This window comes from Mustela putorius, unplaced genomic scaffold (assembly GCF_011764305.1).
Source record: "Mustela putorius furo isolate JIRA1106 unplaced genomic scaffold, ASM1176430v1.1 tig00000743_pilon_pilon_pilon, whole genome shotgun sequence".
NCBI lineage: Eukaryota > Metazoa > Chordata > Mammalia > Carnivora > Mustelidae > Mustela > Mustela putorius.
Window position 1 is genome coordinate 1766667 of NW_025421464.1, and position 19860 is coordinate 1786526.

At 56.7% G+C, this 19860-nt stretch overlaps 1 protein-coding gene across 1 annotated transcript; it reads left to right on the forward strand.

The window, feature by feature from the left end:
- The first annotated feature begins 594 nt into the window (after positions 1-594).
- Positions 595-13186, forward strand: MYLK2 (myosin light chain kinase 2). The gene is made up of 13 exons (XM_004746675.3): positions 595-732; positions 831-930; positions 1398-1911; positions 3068-3369; positions 4934-5039; positions 5624-5717; positions 7406-7515; positions 7600-7741; positions 9936-10006; positions 10130-10258; positions 10794-10946; positions 11121-11253; positions 12233-13186. Exons 2-13 carry the CDS (start codon positions 879-881, stop codon positions 12311-12313), a joined length of 1887 nt encoding a protein of 628 aa, XP_004746732.2. The 5' UTR covers positions 595-732; positions 831-878; the 3' UTR covers positions 12314-13186.
- Positions 13187-19860: the final 6674 nt, after the last annotated feature.

The following is a 19860-nucleotide window of genomic DNA, read 5'->3' on the forward strand; positions in this document are numbered from 1 at the left end:
GATTCTCGGAAAAGACTCTCCACCAGCACCCTCCCCTTCAAAGCAGGCCAGCCTCTGTCTCCCCAGGAGCCCAACAAAAATTCATTTTTAAAAGAAAAGGCTTTCAGGTCCATGGATATGTTGAGCAAGTGCCCCTGGGACAATTTCTTCCCCAAAGATGCCCCCAAGCAGGTCCGGAGGTCAAGAGCAGGGATCACGGGCACAGAGCTGGGCAGTGGGGTCAGAGGGATTATCCCTGGGGCCTGCGTGGCTCTCACCAGCTTCTGGGCAACCCCAGGAGTCATGGCGCGCAGGTGGGCAGAGCCGGCGTCCAGACTAAGCATGCTCTTGTCCTCTGGCCCTGCCGGGGAGCTCCTCTTGGGCCAGGCCCCCTGCCCGATCCCGTCCAAGCCAGTGATACCGGGGGAGGCCTGGGGATAGGCTGCTCCCTCGGGGGCCCAGTGGCCCCCTCCCTTTTCTCTCCCTGCTTGTTCTAACACTACTCTCCCCCCTCCATCAGTCTGTGGGAAGAATGCCGTGTCCTCTGAACGGGGGCCAAGAGTGACAGGTGGTGGCAGTCCGAGCTGCATGGCCCCTGGTGTAAGAGATCCTCTCCTCCGTCCCCGCCTCCCCTGCCTGCACCCCTGCCCCCGCCTCTGCCCACCCAGCCCAATCCCTTACAACTGCCCCAGGAGTGCTCCTGGGCAGCCGCTGCAAGTCAGGCGGCCACCAGGTTGCCCCTCGCTGCTCCAGGTACCTCTCTCTCCCCTCAATCAGCTGGGCCCTGGCTCCGCTCAGCCAGACAAGAAGAGAATCTGACAGCCTGACACACCTCACTCTTCTTTCTGCAGCTAGAAAGACCTGAGTTAGACAAGCAGCAGCACACGCCTCCCTACCTCATGGCGACAGAAAACGGAGCAGTGGAGCTGGGACTCCAGAGCCCACCAACAGGTGCCAAGCTGGGGCAGGAGGCAGAGGGAGGAGCCTGGGAAGGGGTGTTTGACTCAGGGCCGGGCCCATTCCTCAGCGGGAGTTCTGTGCCCCAGGCCTTTTTGTATGGCACACGAAGGACCCAGAAATGAGGACGATCTCTGGGTAAAGTTGGGCTGGGTCGAGGGCCGACATGAAGCCCTCCCCGGAGAGACTGGGGAAATGAGGAGCCTTGTGCAGGGCACTCACACACTTAGGGCAAGCGATGGGGGGCATCAAGGTGCATTTGAGGACCCGGAGCCTCCCACGAGGGCGTCCAAGACCCTCAGCAGCCCATCTCTAGAACCCGTGGAATGGCCCCAGAGCCTCAGTGGGATAAACATTCACAAGCTGCTGCCTAGGTGGGGACTTGGGCCCAGAGCTGGTCTCTGGTCAGCCTGGCTGGGGGAGGAGGGAGAATCCTGATTGGGATCCCACTTCCTTTGCAGACGAGACACCTAAAGGTACAGCAGGTGAAGGACCTCCGGCTACAGAGAAAGAGTCTGGCCCACCCGATCCAAAGAAAGGTCCTGGGCCCCCAGATGAAAAGAAAGAAACTGGCACCTCAGACCCAAAGGGAGAAGCTGGCCCCCCAGATGCAAAGAAAGAACCTGGGACCCCACATCCAAAGAAAGAGCCTGATCCACCCACCACGAAGAAAGACGACAAAGCCGCTGCCCTAAAGAAAGAGGATGGTGCGGTGGGCCAACCCTCAAGCAGCAGCCCGGGGCCCGAGGGAGAAGGCAACCTGGGTGCGGGGCCTGCGGAGGGCAGTGCTGGGCAGCCAGCAGCCCTGCCCCAGCAGACGGCGACAGCCGAGGCCAGCGTCGAGAAGCCCGATGCCAAGCAGGAGGGCCCCAGAGAGCCCAAGGTACACAAGAAGGCAGTGGAGGGCCAAGCAGGGGCCAGGAGGGGCTCGCCCGCTTTTCTGCACAGTCCCAGCTGCCCTGCCGTCATCTCCAGGTGAATGTCTCCCGTCGGGCGGTGGGGAGGGGTCTGAGGCTCTGTCTGCAGCAGATGCATTTAGCTGCTCTGTCTCGACCTCATTGCCACTGTGTTCTGTGCTAGATTGGGTAGTTCTGATGTTTAGCATCTGTCCTGGGCATTGGCTCTCCTACGTTGTGCCCCTGCAGAAACCAGGACTTGGTGATAGTTGACAGACACCTGGAATGTCAAAACAGAGAGGTCCTTGAAGATCTCTTCATGAAGCATCTGGAGGCGAAAGTCTCCCTTACACTTTGAACTTGGTTCTAGCCTAGGGCAGGACTGAGATTTCGGGAGGAAAAGATCTCCGTTCTTCTTACTATAATATGAAACATGGCTAATCATCAGATTGATAGAACATTACTAATGCTTTCCTAACCATAATATAGCACCAGTCTTATGAGGCAATCTGTTAGACGTACCTGAATGCTAATCATGTGAGTGATATTAGCGATATATTGTAAACCATGATACTAGACCTGTATCAGGCTGAATTATGTATTAATATCAATTAATACATTGGTATCACTGATTAATCAGTTGCATTCCCAGTTTGTATGAATCAAGAGCTCCATAATCTAACTGTAGCCACCTCATGATTAACCAAAACAACAATCCTATTAGTAGATATTAATGATGTATTAATGCATCGATTGTCAAGAGAATGACCACAGACATGCCTGGTATTTTTTAAAATTTTAAAATTTTTATTTTTTATAAACATATAATGTATTTTTATCCCCAGGGTACAGGTCTGTGAATCGCCAGGCTTACACACTTCACAGCACTCACCATAGCACATACCCTCCCCAATGTCCATAACCCCACCCCCCTCTCCCAACCCCCCTCCCCAGCAACCCTCAGTTTGTTTTGTGAGATTAAGAGTCACTTATGGTTTGTCTCCCTCCCAATCCCATCTTGTTTCATTTATTCTTCTCCTACCCCCATAAACCCCCCCATGTCATGCATGTTATTATTAACATCCCTTGATTTCGTATGAAGTGCATTTGGGGTGGCAGTAGGGACAGGGTTTGGGGGGTGGTTGTATCAGCTCCAGATTGCAGAAGAGGCTTCCCGGAAGCAGAAACAATGCTGTGGTCATTGAAGGCATCACCTCTGGGTTCTCACATTCTAGGCCTGAGGATCTGCCTGCTAAGAAGCCCCTGAGTGATGCATCGGAGCTCATCTTTGAAGGGGTGCCTGTGACCCCCGGCCCCACGGATCCCGGGCCAGCCAAGGTAGCAGAAGGAGGGAAGAACGTCCTGGCAGACAGCCAGAAGGAAGCAGGAGAGAAGGCTCCAGGCCAGGCTGGCCAGGCTAAGGTGCAAGGGGACACCTCGAGGGGGATCGAGTTCCAGGCTGTTCCCTCGGAGAAATCGGAGGTGGGGCAGGCCCTCTGTCTCACAGCCAGGGAGGAGGACTGCTTCCAGATTTTGGGTAGGCCAGGGGCAGGTGGGAGCTGGGGAGGGAAGGGGGCTCCCCAGGTATCCCCATGTCTCCCTGTTTAGAGGACTGTGCTGGCTCTGAGCCATGCACAACTCTAAGAAGTATAAGTTCCTAGTCCCTTTTGATAGATGGGGAAATGGAGGCTCAGGGAAAGAGAAATGGAGTGAGTTCCCCAAATCCACAGCTAGGACAGGATTTGAACCTGTCCAAATAGACCCACTTCAGAGTTCACTGTTGACTTACTTCTACTTTGCCTATAAAGGGGTTTTGAAAAAAAAAAAAAATCAGACAGGTTTTGGAGGAGCACTAACTCTCTAGACAGTGGAATTTGAAGTCAGTCTGTAGAAGGGCTCAAAGGCCAGGCTTTGGTAGTTAAAGGGCATCCTGGAGTGGGTGGCGAGCCATAGAAGGTTCATGAGCTGAGGAGCACAGGTGCCTGTATGGGAGCAGTGACAAAGGAAGCCGGGCACGTGAGATGAGGCAGGACCGTGGAGTGGCCTTAACTGGTGATCAGACAAGGGGCTGGGTGGTTTGGTGATTTATCCAGCGGGCAGCAGGAGCCACCAAGCATGAGAAAGCTTGGGGAGCAAGTGCATAGGGAAAAGGTCTGGGTGGGGGTGCGGCAGGGCTGGGGGTGGGGTGAGATGGGGTCAGAAGAGCCCAGAGTGTCCTGACACCCCCCTCCTCCAGACTGAGGTGCCCTGGAAGCCCAGCCAGCCTGCCCGGTCAGCGGCACAGTGCCACCCAGACAGGGTGGGAGGGCCTGGCGGCTGGGCGGCAGCCAGGAGCCTTGCCTCCTCCCCCAGGCAGCAGCAGAGGCTTTTGCCCCGCCCCCTCCAGAAATCACATCCTTGGGGTGACGGGACCTGAACAACCTCCGAGGGCTGTCAGATTTATCACCAGCCCTGCTTCCCTGCTGCCTCTTGCTATTTATAAAGAGGTTTCCATTCCCGATGACTCAGCCTGCGAGCCGCCAGGGCCCGCTGTTCCCCGTGGTTGCCGCTAGGTGGCAGCCTCTCCCTACCAAACATCTCGGGTCCCGGTCTCCTCCCCTGCCCCCCCCCCCGCCCCCGCCCTTGGGCCTTGCCCAGGTTGGGCAGCCATTCCAGAGAACAGGCCAGCTTGTGGTGTAACTGGAGGGGATGGTAGGCAGATCCTGTCACCTACCCCATCATTCAGGCATCACATTCCACCATTATCCTGCCCCCCTCCCCTCCTTTTTTTTTTTTCTTTAATGGAAATGCAGAAAGCTTGGGATGGAGACTTCACATGTATCATGTGGGAGGGTCTGAGAAGTCCAATCAGCTGTCCCCATTGTTGTGCCAGGAGACGCTGAGCCCCCTCTGACAGAGTCCAAGGCCATTTTGTGTGTTGGTGGCAGAGCTGGAACTGGAAACTGGGCCCCCTAGCCCCTATCCTGGAGCCAGCTGTCCCCCAGGTATCACTTGGTGAACTTCCCTGGATGGGCCCCCGGCCAGGCAGGAGGGGGTGGTGCTGGGGCGCCTCGTCCCCTGCCCCTGGCACTGACTGTGATGGCCCTGCTCTCTCTTCACAGATGACTGTCCGCCTCCCCCAGCCCCCTTTCCCCACCGCATCGTGGAGCTGAGGCCCGGGAATGTCAACAGTCAATTCAGCCTGAACTCCAAGGAGGCTCTGGGCGGGTGAGATCTGGGACCCGAGCCCCTGGCGTGTAGGCAGGACAGCGTCAAGCCCCAGGGCCTCACCTCTTTCTTGTGCAAGGCCCAGACACACCCCAACTGGACACCATCTACGTGGACACAATTACTTCTGCATGGTTACTTACTCCCTTGTACGCAAGCTGTCACACGGGATGATTCGCACTCATGACTCTGTCTCTCACACAGACGCACCGCTCATCGTTCAGTATTTCCCGTAGGAAACCAACAGCATTTTCCCATCTGTTTCAGTTTCATGCACCACCCAGATCCCCTCAAAGTGTTTCAAAAAAGCCCTCCAGGTGCCTTCCCCTGGGACCCAGAGCCCTAAGGCCCATGCTTACTACAAGGCTGTGAGCTGTCAGGGGCCTGCCTGTGGATGAGTCTACCCGTCCTGTGGCCATGGTTGGTGTGGTTCAGCCACTGTTCCTGCCATAGAGCTCCTGACTTAGACCGGAGCAGGTGTCCCAGCTCACAGAGGGGGACCCAGACAGGAGCAGACTACAGGCCCCCTACTTCAGCCCTGGGCCCCTGGGAACCCCCTCACTCCCAAACTCTTCTCTCCTCAGTGGCAAGTTTGGAGCAGTCTGTACCTGCACAGAGAAAGCCACAGGCCTCAAGTTGGCAGCCAAGGTCATCAAGAAGCAGACACCCAAAGACAAGGTAGTAGGGGCTGGGGGGCAGTAGGGTTACACGGGAAGGAGAGGGAGTTCTTTGAGTGGGTACCTCTTACCTCCCTCTGCCCATATGTCTGCACCAGGGGCTTGGTGTGTGAACCTTGATGCTCTGAGGATGTCACTCAGATAGACAGATGGACAGACGGACAACCCTGTCACAGGGACCTGAAGCCCCCACCCATAAACAAGACACCTCAGTTGGTGAACTTATCCTTGGAAATTCCCCTTCTAGGCTCAGGACGTTCCTGCCTTCTGTTTGGTTCAATCCAGAAAACACTGATGAGCACAGGCTCTGGGCCAGGCAGGCCCTGCGCTGGGCACAGTGTGTAGGGGTTGGGCAGGTGTCCCAAAATGAAGTGAATATGGTTTCTGCCCTCAGGGGGTGCCCAGGTAATCAGGCCTGGTCTAGAGCTGTGCCTCCACACTTGGCCTGGGCCTAGTTCAGAGGAGGCCGAGGGCAGTGCTTGTTCAAGGTGCGGTGACCCAGGTGCCCCTGGAGTCAGCTCTTGATGAATGAATTAGTGAGTACTTTTTCTGGGCCGTTTGCTGCCCTAGGGGCTCGTGAAGGGGCAGTGAATTGTCGGAGTCCCTGCCTGCCCGGGGCCGACACGCTCAAGACGGGGGCAGAGAGCTCAGCACGACGCACACAGGAAGGGTGACGTCAGGACCTGAGCCGTGCCAGGAAGCAGAATAGAGCCAGGGAGGGTACAGAGAGCATGGGGGCCGATGGGGGCCGCGAGGATAGGGTGGTGAGGTCAGCCCTGTCTGAGGAAGTGAGATGTGAATGAAGGAGCAGCATCATGGGCAAAATGGAAAAATTGGTGCAGTGATGTGATGCTGGGCGCTAAGGGGATGGGCAGGGGTGAGAGGCCCGATCTGTAGCATTTGGCAATTCCCCTGGTATCCACATTCCTACCACGGCTGACTTCAAGCTACCACTGTGACAGCTGGCATTCACCCTTTCTCAAAATGACAAATAAAGGCAGCTCAGGTCAGGAAGACAGTGGTGGTGGAGCTGGTGGGAAGTTCCTGGATTTGAACTCTACAGGGATTTCCCAAGCCTGGATATGGGAATGGGAGGAATCTGGGACGGCTCCTGGCTTGGGGTCCTACACACCTGGGCGAGGGGGCAGGCCCTCTTGCCAACAGGCAAGCTGAGGACAGCTCAGCGGTGGGGTGGAAGCCGTGGCAAGGGTTTCATGTGGACCTGAGAGATGCAGGAAGTGTCTTAGCCGTCCGAGGGGAATGGCCAATAGGCCATGGGAGCTGTGGGTGCCTGCAGTTCAAGGGTGTGCTCAGAGGTGGACATGTGTATTTGGGAATCAGTCACCTTCGCAGGGATCGGCCACGTCCTGGGACTTGAGGAGAAAGCCCAGGGAGAGAGTGCAGTCGGGAGAGCAGTGAGTGGAGGACTGGCCCTCGGGCACCCCAGTATCCAGTCAGGAAGAGAAGGGAAGAACTGGCCAAGGAACAGTGTCCTGGCCAGAATGACCAGGGTACAAGGACACGGGCTCCAGGTGGGGAGAGATGGGAGACAGAGAGGCCGGCAAGGAGGGCGCCCAGCGGGGGGGTCCTGGCCGGGCCTGACGGGTCTGATCCAGGGCAGAGGTACAGAGGGGGCAGGGCAGGGAGCAGGGACACTCAGCTGGTGGCCCTGGCTTCCCCGGTGCCCAGGAAATGGTGATGCTCGAGATCGAGGTGATGAACCAGCTAAACCACCGCAACCTGATTCAGTTGTACGCGGCCATCGAGACGTCGCACGAGATAGTCCTGTTCATGGAGTAGTGAGTGCTGGCCGTGGGGCAGGGGGCCGGGTGGGGGTGCCAGCCAGCCCGGAAGCAAGCCTGCAGAGGGGTCTGTGCACACAGCATCGAGGGCGGCGAGCTCTTCGAAAGGATCGTGGATGAGGACTATCATCTGACCGAGGTGGACACCATGGTCTTTGTCAGGCAGATCTGCGACGGCATTCTCTTCATGCACAAGATGCGGGTCCTGCACCTGGACCTCAAGGTACTGGGGCCTCCCGGGGGGGCTCAGGAGTGGTCCCGCCTCCCTCCCATCCGGCCTCTCCCTCCCTCTATCCTTCTAGCTGCAGATCCCAAAGGGTATATTGAGACTTCCCGAAGTACCAGGAGCCAGGGATCCAACAGAGAGGAAACAAGACTTGGTCCCAGCTCTCAGGGACTTGTAGCGGAGTCCTGAGCACACGCCCTCTGTCCTGGGAGCCCCAAGCCCGGCGTCTCACGCCTACAGCTCGCTAAGGGTTGCTTAAGTGGGGCTGGCCCCTCCCAGGCGCTCTGAGCGTTGGTTCCTGTGTCCCGCAAGGAGCTGTCGGGGGCCTACTTCACGGCAGGCAGTGCTCGAGGTGCTGGAGACCCAGCAATGAGCAAAGTAGACGAAGATGCCTGCCCTTGAGGAACTTAGGTTCTAGAAGAGGAGTCTGGAAAACAAAGCCGTGTGATATAGCAGCAACCTACGTGAGCTAGGCACTAGGAAAATCGTTCCATGAAAGAGTATTTCTGTCCCTCCTCTGACCTTGCTCGGTGCCTTGCATGGAGCCCGTCAGGGAGAGCCCGAAGGCCTTACACATTCGGTCCATCTTACGCATAAGGTGGCAGCTGCCTGGGGTGGGCAGCCAGCCGCCCTATGGGGTAGGTGGGAGCAGTGGCAGTGTGGGGGGCTCATGCCTCCAGGACGGTGGCCGGGCCAGTGGTGAAGCCGCAGTCTGGACACTGAGGGGGGGTTACCACCCACTGGCCTCCTGGCTAGTACTTGGGTTCATTCCTCTGATAAATGGGTATCACACTCCTCTGCTGTGCTCAGCCACCCCTCTGTGGCTGCACGCTGTGCTGGGCACGGGTGTCACTGTAGGGATGACGAAGGACACACCCTGTCCCCTGGAGCCTCCAGGTCAGTGGCAGAAACAGGCATTCCTACAATAGGTCCTCTTAAACCACGATGAGTGTGATGAGAAGCCCGTGAGAGGAATGGGGAGACAGACAAGGTGAACTTGAAGAAGTGGGCAAGGGCTGGAACCTTGGGGCGGAAGCAGGCCCCGGGGCTGGCCCACGCCGGCTCTGTGCTGGCTCCGGGTCGGAGCTGTTTGGGGCGTATGCGCCTTCTGACGGCCCACGGGCCAGGTGTGCAGGTAACATCCCCACGGACACATGAGGAAGCCAGGAGGGTAAAGAGAGGGGTTTCCATGGGACAGCTTCACGGCAGGGAATCTAGGAGTCCGTTGTCATGACCAAGGGCAGAGGCGGTGGGGGCTGGCACCAGTGGCCACGGCGGAGGGAAGGGAGGTGGCCAGACGATGGGTACGTTCTGAAAATGGGGCCAACCTGATTTGCTGATGTGGGAGGGAGTAGGAGACAGGGAAAGGAAAGTGTAGGGTGACTCCAGAGATTCTAGACGGAGCTGGTATTTGCCCACAGTGTTGGAAGCTTGCCATTGGCCTGTGAAAACCAGAGCAGGGTCCCCAGTTAAAACACAGCGTCCTGGGTAGAAGCTGTCTTAAGCCTCTATTCTAAAATGTGTTTTTTCAGGATAGCAATACATTTCTCAACAAAAAAGGTCTTATGGTCAAGGAAGTTGGGTGAACTATGGCCGTAAGACCCTTCCCAGGGCTCCTCAGGAAGTCTTGTGTCCTCCAGAAGGAGGCCTGAGTCTGTCTCGTTCCCCCAGAGGGACCTTTCTGGGGCCCAGCACCCGGCTCAGGGGACAGTAGCGACATACACCAGGTGCCGTGTGGCCACGTAGCTAGGGTTTCTGGGGTTTTGGGAGGTGCTGAAGATTAGGAAGGCAGGCTTGTTGTGCAAAGTCTCCTTTTAACCATGGTTAACTACTTAAAATGCTTCTGCCTTGCAACATCAGATTAGTCCTGTGTCCCTGTGTTACCTGGAGGCCCAGAGCAGGAAGGGACTGGCCTCTCAGGAACGTCATTCTCAAACTGACCTGTGACTCCTGGATTCCCAGGAGCCTGGACTGAGTCCTTACTCAGTTAGACACCAGCGGGAGGAACAAGGAGCCAGGAGAGGACGATTCCTACCCTCTCAGGGCGTCAGGGTCCTCGTCTGTGCCTGGAGCAGGCAGGTCTGGGGGTCTCTGACAGGCTGCCCAGAGAGCCTGGGACTTGGGTGGACCTGGGTGGGGAGGCAGAGTGAGCTGGGTCAGAGGTCAATCTGGGCCACCCCCTTCTCCTCAGCCAGAGAACATCCTGTGCGTCAACACCACGGGCCATTTGGTGAAGATCATTGATTTTGGCCTGGCACGGAGGTACCCTGTCGGTGGGTGGGGAGGGCAGGGCAAGCCTCTGAGGTGGGCGGGGGACAGGGGAGGTGCAGAGGGTGTGGTGAACGGGCTGGGGGTTGCACTCTGAGCTCTTGCTCTCGCCCTCAGGTATAATCCCAATGAGAAGCTAAAGGTGAATTTTGGGACCCCAGAGTTTCTGTCACCTGAGGTGGTGAATTATGACCAAATCTCTGATAAGACAGACATGTGGAGTATGGGGGTCATCACCTATATGCTGTGAGTCCTGAGGGAATATGGCATCTCTGTGGTGGGGACACATGGGGGGGACAGCCGAGACCAAAATTGGACTTGGGGTCCTGGTGAGGTGGGTTCCATGCCCCTGCTCCCTCAATCAGGGTTTTGCTGGGAGAGGGCATGCTGGGGAGAGCCAGGAAAGGGGAACTTTGTACCCATTTTGTAGAGGGAGAAGTGAAGGTCCCTGAAGGCATAGTGTCCTAGTCAGATCCTTGATGATCTGGTTGGGGGCAGAGGAGCAGCAGACATTTTTGTACCATTTTCATCCCTCTTCTTCACTGTAACCCTGGGAAGCTGCCCATTTTACAGATGAGAAGAGTGAGGCTCAGAGAGGGGAAGTGACTTGCCTAAGGTCACCCAACCAGAATCAAACCCAGGTCTGTCCCACTCAAGAGCCTGGGGGTCTTTTCAGCACATGGTGCTGCCTCCTAGAATCTGCCTCCATCCCTTGAAGCCCCAGAGGTGACACAGTGTCTCTAATCTCACCTCCCTGCCTCCTGACATCCTCCCTCTCCAGGCTGAGCGGCCTCTCCCCCTTCCTGGGAGACGATGACACAGAGACCCTAAACAATGTTCTCTCTGCCAACTGGTACTTTGATGAGGAAACCTTTGAGGCCGTGTCTGATGAGGCCAAAGACTTTGTCTCCAACCTCATTGTCAAGGACCAGAGGTGAGGCTCACTTGAGGACACAGACCTCATGTGTGCAACTCCAGTGTGTGTGTGTGTGTGTGTGTGTGATTGTGCAGGCGTGTGCTGGCAGGGCAGGAAGAAGGCCGGGGCCCTCTGCGTTCTGGTGCTTCCCAGGCATGCTGCCCGCCCTCACCACACTGCCCCCTCCCACAGGGCCCGGATGAGCGCTGCCCAGTGCCTCGCCCACCCCTGGCTCAACAATCTGGCAGAGAAAGCCAAGCGCTGTAACCGACGCCTTAAGTCCCAGATCTTGCTTAAGAAATACCTCATGAAGAGGCGCTGGAAGGTACCACTGGATGGGGTGGGGTGGCGGGAGGGGCTGCTGGCAGGAAGAGCTCCTGGCAGATCCCAGGCCTCACTAGCCCTGCATTGGCAGTTCCTATGGACCAGGCCTACCCCTGTCTGGAAAACAGGGTTGGCTTTTCTCTTTGTCCTGGGCTGGTTCCTGTCCTGGATCGGTGACCCTCCACCCTGGGGAGGGGTGTCCGTTTGAGGCTCAGGCACAGGAAAAGATCTCTGACCCCATCACTGGCCTTTTCCCTTCATTTTACAAATATTTATTGAGCATCTATTCCTTCTAGGCACTGGGAGTGTACAAAAGAGACAAGGATTTTAGTCTTTGTGGACTTACTTTGGATAGAGGGTAGGGAGTTATGGAAAAGGGTTAAGGAAGTGCTCTGGAAAGAAATAAGCATGGTCAGGAGTGCCAGGAGAGAGGTTGCACTTCTAAATAGGGTGGTCAGGAAGGGCCCACTGAGAAAGAACATGTGAACAAAAAACCTGAAGGAGATGAGGAGTGAGCCATGCTGGTATTGGGGGGAGAGTGTTCCAGGAAGAGGCAACAGCCTGTGCAAAGGCCCTGAGGCACAAGCATGGTTGGCAAAATATGACGAAAAAGTAGGAGGCCAGTAAGGCTGGAGTGGGATGGGCAAGGGGTGAAGGGAGATGAAGTCAGAGAGGAATGGGAGGCAGGGGGTGGAGGGACTTGTTGGCCAGGGCAAGGGGCTTGCGTTTTAGTTGGAGCGAAATAGGACCCATTGGAGCATCTAGAGCAGAGAGGTGCTCAGGTCTGGCTGCCCTACCTGTGGAATGAAGGAAGGAGTCCTGAAGCCATGGTGTCATAGCACCTCCTGTGGCCATTTTGGGCACTGCACCCTCCCCAGCATCTGGCCCTTGGAGAATGAAGGAGAGCTTAGGAGGCGCTCAGCTGCGCCAGTTTTTCTGCGCCCCGAGGCTGACGGGGATCCTTCTTCCTCCTTCCTCAGAAAAACTTCATTGCTGTCAGTGCTGCGAACCGCTTCAAGAAGATCAGCAGCTCAGGAGCACTCATGGCTCTGGGGGTCTGAGCCCCAGGAGCGGCTGAAGCCTGGACGCAGCCGCACAGCGGCCAGGGCTGAGGCCACACAGCCCAGAAGGCCAGAGCAGATGTGCCAGATCCCCAGGGTGGGCTGGCTAGGACAAGGCTGCGCCAGGCTGGGAGGCTCGGGGCTCCCCATGACCCCGCACAGCGACTGCTTCCCCGACATGAGCCACCTCAGATGTGGCCTGAATCGATCCTGCTAATGCCTCCCCAGACAGAGCTCCCGGCCCATCAGCCACAGCCCAGATGCCACAGGCCCTTGTTCCCTCCCCGGCTCCCCCTTTTGGAAATTGCTGCCCTGGTGACTCCTGCTTGGCCTCACCTGGGGCATCCCTGGCTTGGGCTTGCTCCTAGCTGGAACGGGAAGACTGGGGGTCCCAGCATGTGGGGCTTCTGCGGTTGTGGATGGGAGGCCCTTGCTGGGGCAGGAAGGCAGCAAGGCCAGTTCCTGAGGCCCAGCTGCCAGGGGAGACAGAGCAGGCTTTGTGAAAGAGGACCTCCATGCCCCCGCCCGCCTCCCCACTCCCAACAGATAAGGCCTAGCACACACCAGCTGGCCCGGCCGGCCCCCCCGCCCACCTTCCTGACGACCACCAACACACAGGAACTCGGTGTGAGAGAAGGACGCCCAGCCCAGGCCTGGCGGAGGGGGCGGGGGGAGGCCTGGGGGACAAGGAGACCACCCCCGAGCTTGCCTGAGGGCCAGGCGGGCCCAGCCCAGCCACAGTGGGCCCTCATCCTCAGGGTCACTCATGGCCTCAAATCATGGGGTCAGCAGGCCCCGGAGGAGTGGGAAAGCCATCGTCCCCCACCTGCTCTCAGCTTGTGCCTTGTAAATAAATGTACAGGTTGGATGTGGCTTTCTTTCGCTTATGTGCATGTGGACTTGGATGAGGTCAGAGGAAACCACTGTTCCCCTGAGCACTGCTGGGGGCTGGACGCTCCGGGGGGGAGCTGAACTTCAGGGTGCAGCATGGTAGCTCCCAGTGTGGCCTAAGGACCCAGGATCTGGGCAAACGGCTTCCCCGCTTTGAGCCTCAGTTTATTCATCTGTCACAGCACCTTCCAACATGCATAGGGTGCTTACCGGGTAGAAGGTTCCCTTTAAGTGCCTTTGTGGGTATTAACTCATTTTTCTCTAGCAGCCAGCTTATGAGGTGGACGTTATTATTATTTCTATTTTTTTAAAGATTTTATTTATTTATTTGACAGACAGAGATCACAAGTAGGCAGAGAGGCAGGCAGAGAGAGAGAGGAGGAAGCAGGCTCCCTGCTGAGCAGAGAGCCCGATGTGGAGCTCGATCCCAGGACCCTGGGATCATGACCTGAGCAGAAGGCAGAGGCTTTAATCCACTGAACCACCCAGGTGCCCCTGTTATTCCTATTTTATAGGGGGGAAAACTGAGGCTTAGAGAGGGGAAGGAACTTGAAGGCTATTCAACCAGGCAGAAGCTGGAGCTTGAACTCTTGTCTCCCAGGGCAAGGCCCTGCGCACGAGCCCACCCGGCTTCTCAGCAGAACAAGGTGTCGGCAAGATGGCAGAGCCCCCAGGTAGAGCCAGGGGTTCGGGCAGGCCTGTGGCACCTTTGCCGGACCTGCAGGGATGGGGAGGGTCTCCCCCAGAGTCCTTGGGGAGAGAGCTGTTCTCCCCTCTTTCACACGGGCCACAGCGGGCTCTGGCCCAGACTCCATCTGCTGGAGACGTCAGCCAGAGGGTGGGAAAGCCTGACCGGAGAGGGCACAGCCTTTCTGGCTATGAGGACAACTGAGTCAGAATTGGGACTGGCCTCAGTGGGGCAGCTGGTTGGCCTGCTTGGGGAGAAGGGGTTCTAGTGGCCGTGACAGCAGTCGCATGCATTGAGGGCAGCTGGGTACCAGCCCCGCTCCGGCTCCTCGTGGTCACGATCACCGGGGCTGCTCACGGTGATCCTGCCCGACAGATGGGCTGTTAGGTCCATTTCTCAGATGGGGAAATCAAGCTTCAGGGAGGTTAAGCCACTTGCTTAGGCACGTACAGCTAGTTACTGGCAGAGCCAGGACCGGTACCCAGACAGTATGGGTCCAGAGCCCCCGCTCTTGACTGCTGCACTGCCTGCCTCTTGAGAAATCCTGGACCTGACCACAGACCAAGACACTGATCATCCCTACCTCCCCTGACTCCATGAATATAGGCCTGGAGGGTAAGGCCAGGGTTGTCACTCCTGCCTGTGTCCCGTACCTGCAGGTGGGTTCAGCCTCCCACTGCAGCAGGTGCCACGTGGGGTGGGGGGGGCTGGCTTTGGGGTCTAAGCCTGGGAGGGGGTGTTTTACACTCCTGGGGAACCTGACTGGGGTTCTTCATGGGACATGTGCTTGCAGAACAGACCCCCGGGGCTGTGGATCCCTGCCTGCCCGCCTGCTCGCCACCTGCCAGCTGGGCCAGGCCTGTGGTTTCCTCTGAGTTCTCTCAGTGTTGCTGGCCCCCACCCAGGCTAAGCCTCCTCGGCCACACAGCGTGATGATGAGGGATGAGTCACAGCCGTGGGGCGGGGTGGGGGGTGGTGAGGAAATGAGGTCCAGCCGCAGCAGAGATCCAGGGCCTGGATCCAGCTGGGGAAACCGAGGCCAAAACCAAGAAGGTCCCTCAGCAGAGAACAACAGCTGGGACTAGAACCCAGGACCCCTGACTCTCAGCACGGGTCTCAGTTTCCTGCTCTATAATATGCAAATGACAATCTGGGCTCTGCTCTCCACTGGCACTCCTAGGCCATAGTGACAGTCACAAGATGGGACAGGGTGCGCCTTCACCCTATTTCACAGATGAGGAAACAGGTTCAGAAAGGGAAGGGAATCTGCCCGAGGCCACACAGCAAATTAACATTTCCTAGGAAGGAAGGCCACCCAGAACCATGGAACAGGGCTGATCATTGCTTCAGTCCTTATTACCTCCCTGGAGCACAGCTTGGAAAGCTCTTTTTGATTTTTCAGGGGCCTCCTCTGGCCTCCCCTGGTCCCTGGAGGTAAAGGATATAGACTCAACAATATGGGTGAGGTGGAGGTTCAGAGAGATTTTTGTTCCCTTCAAGAGCCACAGAGCACACGCAGGAAAATGTCACGGCCACAACCCCCCAAGGTGGGGTTGAGTTTCTGCCTCTCCGCAAGCCTGAGTCCCAGCCCCATTACCATCATTCCTAGAACAGCCATCCCTGGTGACCTCGCAGGATAAACCTTTTCACCCTAGGAGCCATCCTGATGGAGGGAGTGAATCCATGGCCCTTTGGGGCCTGCCAGCTGGGGCCGGAGCCAGGCCCAAGGCTCTGGGCTGTGATTCTTCAAGTCCCGGGTACCAGGCTGGGAATATCCCCCATCCCTTGCCCTGTGTTGCCTGCCCACCACAGTGCCTGCTTGTGGGCCCCTTCTGCATGGTGCGCATTACAATGATGACCCTGCCACCTTGCCTACAAGGTGCACTGCATCTCACGGGGCTGGCTCCACCAGCTTCCCCTGCCCGGTGTCCTGGGTAACCCCTTGTGGGCTAAGAAGGGTTAACGCCCTCAATGGGACAGCTCCTCCCGGCTGGTTCCAGCCCAGAAAGCGTTCCTCCAAGACTATTTCCTGCCTCTGGGCCTTGGCCAGGCTCGCAGTGACCACCCCCAGGGGTCTGAGGCCGCATCTGGTTTGGATTACACCAGGCTTGGTGACGCTGCCTCTTCCTGTCTGTGTCCAGTGGCCTTGAATTCCACTGGCCACCTTGGACCCAACAGAGCAGTGGTGGGAAAAGATTCAGCCAGGGACGGGGCTGCCCGAGGGTGTCCAGCAGCCAGGGCTGTCCTGAAGGATGGGTCTACCCACACCTAGCTCCTGTTCGCGTGGCTGTCCACGCACCTGTTCTTTTCCGCACGTTAATAGCTGTTGTTTACCGAGCACGGGGCATTGTAGCAAGTGATTTCCACTTATGAACTCATTTTATCCCCACCCTAAGAGTGGTTATTTTTGTTAGGTATTTCATTAAGCTGAGGAAGCTGAGGCTCAGGGGGTTTATGGACAAGTCCCGGAGTCCCCAGCCAGCAAATGGCGGAGTCACAACTCAAAGCAGGTGCTGTGACTCTGGACACCACCAATCATGGCACAGCTATTTGTCGAGTTCCTCCTGCTCTGGGCCTGGCTCGAAGCTAGGACCCAGAGGTGAATGAGTCATGGTCCCCGCCCTCAGGGAGCTCATACCCTCTGGAACCCCACTGGCTGGGAGCTTGGGGGTTAGGGTGAAGCTGGAGGGACTGGGAAGGAGACTCGAACTCCGTAATCTCTTTTCTCTGGTGGCAGGAAGTGACGTCGAAGCTGAGAGCCATGAGGGGCGGGCCTTTTCCAGATGGAGTGAGGATGGCGGTCCAGACAGAGGGGATAGTATGTCCAAAGGCTGGTAGCTAAGAGCAAAGTTGACTTGGAGTCTCCATGATGAAGTAGGAAATAAGTCTGGCAAAGTTGGCAGGGGCCTCAAATGCCAGCCTGAATCGGAGCAGTAGGGAGACATGAAGGGGTTTTGAGCAAAGGAGGCATATGGCCAGATCTGTGGTTCACGAGGAGCGGTTGAAAGAAGTGGGGGGAACAGGAGGGAGATGCAGGTCTCATGTGTCTCTAGGGGGACAGGCTGATGACAGAGACTGGGCTCAGGTTACACAGAATGGGGTTCAAATCTACTTATTTGCCCTCTCTGAGCCTCAGTTTCCTGCCTGTAAAATGGGGGGTTAATAATCCTACCTGCCTCCTGGGAACCATGCATCACATGAGGGATGTGGACAGAGCAGCTGTTTCTTCCACAACTATGTCTCCAGACCCTACTGTGTTCCAGACAGTGTTCTAGGTGCTGGGGGGCAAGCAGCCAGGAGACAAAAGTCTCTGGCCTTGTGGAGCTTTCTTTGAGGTGGGAGAACTTTGACCTGGGCAGCAGTGAATTTAGAATGCATTGGTGGGGTGGGTGGGGGCAGAGTCTGGGAGGGTTTCTCCCAGGACAGATTTTGAACAGAGATCAAAGGGTTCCCTGGGGATTATTAGTAGAAGGTTGTTCTAGGAGGAAGGAAGCACAGTGCAAAGGCGATTTGGAGTGAGGCTAGGGTTAGCAGGGACGTAGCCTGACAGTCCAGGCTCCTAACTTGGTCTTTTGCTCTGAGTGGGCTGCTGCTAAGCCCCTGGTGGCTTCTCTGAGATTTCCTCCATGGTGAAGGGATGAACGGGAGGCTGACCATCAGTCCTGATGTCCACTCAGCAAACCTTTATCAAGGGCCTTCTGTGTGCTAGTCGCTGGATTAGGGAAGCAGATACAATGAAAAAGGCAGACCAGCCTCTGTTCCCTGAAGCTTATAGTCTAAGGCAGAAACACAATAAAAAGTGAACACACCTAGGAATGCATAATCCCACATTGCAACAGGTACCTGGTGGAGAAGACAAATCTGAAAGCATCTAATCAGATAAGGGGCTGAGGGGAGGCTCTCTGAGCAGCCAATACTTAACTTGGCCTCTTCGTGTTGTGAAGTCAGCCAGTGGGGAGGGAGCATTCCGGGTGGAGGGGAGAGCAAGTGCAAAGACCCAGAGGTAGAAACAGCACTCACCAGGGAGTTGGCTGTCTTCGAGGGCCTCTCATTTGTATCCAAGACAGATCAGGGCTCCTTGTGGGCAGTGGTCAGGAGGAGGCAGCCGTGGCCTTTCCAGAGGCCCCCGGGAAGGATTCGGGCTGTATAACTAAATGGGCCTCCCCCACCTGTTTTTAGCCTGGAACCACTTCCTTTGGCTTTACCAGCTGCCTCCCCATCACCACCCAGTTACCAGTGGGGGAGGAACAGAGATCAGGCACCTCCTGCTGTGTGAGGACAGAGGTTTACCACGTGCAAAGGAAGGGGCAGAGGGATGGGGCTGAGGGTCCCAGGCCCCCCAGTGGGGCTGTCTTATGTTCTGATTTCTTTCTTGTTGGCTGACTTGGACACACTGTGTGTGGGATTAGGTTTCCCACACATGGGTCCTGGGGGTTGAAAATATTACTCCCCATTTTATAGATGAAGAAAGTGATCCTCAGAGAGGTGAGTCTACTTGCTCAAAGTCACACAGCAAAGAAGTGGAGATGCTGGTAATTGAGCCCCAAGCCTGTCTCTGTAACAGTCTTCCCTTCCCCTCTATCCTCCCCTCCCCCAACCTCCGACCTCCCCAAGAGCCGGACCTTCCCCTGGGGGGTAGATCAGACTAAGGCGACCTGCCCCTGGGACCCAACTTTTTAAAAAATTTAAACAAATTGTGGTTTCCTTGTGCCAGCCTGGGTTCTAAGCACTTTGCAAATAGTAACTCCTGTCATCCTCCCAACAGCCCCAAAGGAGTGTGAACTATTAGTGTCCATATGTTATAATGAGGAAAACCAGAGAGGGGAAGCAACTTGCCCAAGACTGCACAGCTGGGGAGGGACGGAGCTAGGATCCCAACCTAGGCAGTTAAGCTCCAGAGCTCCTCAGTTTAGTCCTGTACCTACTGCCTCTGGCAGCCTGGCCCTTGGGGGTGATGGGAATCATCCAGGTGTCGTGGGGACAGGATGTTTTGGCTGAGGACTGGATTGCTAGGTTCTATTTACTCCCTGCAGGCAGACATGGGAGGCTGGCTGACCCAACCTTCTTCTTCATCATCGCTGTGGCCACCTCAGAGTGGCCCACCCTCATCAGGACAGGGTCTCCAGGCCCTGGGCTGAGACACTGTCTGGGTGTGGGGAGTGTCCAGAGCTCTGGGCGGTGGAATGCCATAAACTGGGGAAGGAAGCGGGTGGGCGGGAGAGTCGTGTCAGGAGATAAGATGTGGAGGGTGGGGGAGTCTGAGGAAGGCCCAGCCCTGTGGGTGGGGGAGGCCTCCCTGGGGGCAGGGAGAGCAGAGACCAGAGGACCAGCAGGTGAAGAACTTCCTGACTGTACTTCAGAGCTGCCAGGCTTGGGCGGGAAGGGGCCTCCTCTGGAGGCAGCGGGCTCCCCTTTCCGGGAACCTCGTATGACTTGGTACTTGGTGTAGAGGGGATTCAGAAATCAGGCAGGAGACGCCCTTTCAGTGCTAATATTCCAAGAATCTAAGCTGCTGTGATTAAAAATTCTGGAATATTCTTTAATACTCCTGATTCTACCATGTTAGAATTTGATTGAGCCTAACTCTGAAAGGCAACTTGGCACCCTTTTCCACTCTAACCTGCTGGGGACAAAGTGGAGGGGCTGTAATCCCCTCCTGGAGACAGACAAGCCTCCAGGGAGGAGGATCCCTGAGGCAGAGTCAGATGGGGCAGCCCCAGTCCTGGAAGAGCTGTACAGTTAAGGCGGTAGAGCGGTTACCTGCTCCTGCTTTGCTGTGTGACCTTGGACACCTCGCTTGCCTTCTCTGGCCTCGGTCTGTCAATCTGTGCTGAGGTACTCTCTCTGGGTCAGCCCACGTTAGGCATTCTGAATCTCTGCTAAGCACTGTCCACCCCAGGTGGGGGTGGATGGGCAGGAGCCACAGGGCGTCTGTTGGTCATGGAAAGAATGTGAGGGCAGGAGGCCC

What these genes read in the sequence shown, in the direction of transcription:
- MYLK2 (XM_004746675.3), top strand. Translation starts at nt 879, where the DNA reads ATGGCGACAGAAAACGGAGCAGTGGAGCTGGGACTCCAGAGCCCACCA. An exon ending in TGCCCTGCCGTCATCTCCAG is followed by an intron (nt 1,912 to 3,067) that starts GTGAATGTCTCC and finishes CTCACATTCTAG; the next exon opens with GCCTGAGGATCTGCCTGCTA. An exon ending in CTCATTGTCAAGGACCAGAG is followed by an intron (nt 10,947 to 11,120) that starts GTGAGGCTCACT and finishes CCCCTCCCACAG; the next exon opens with GGCCCGGATGAGCGCTGCCC.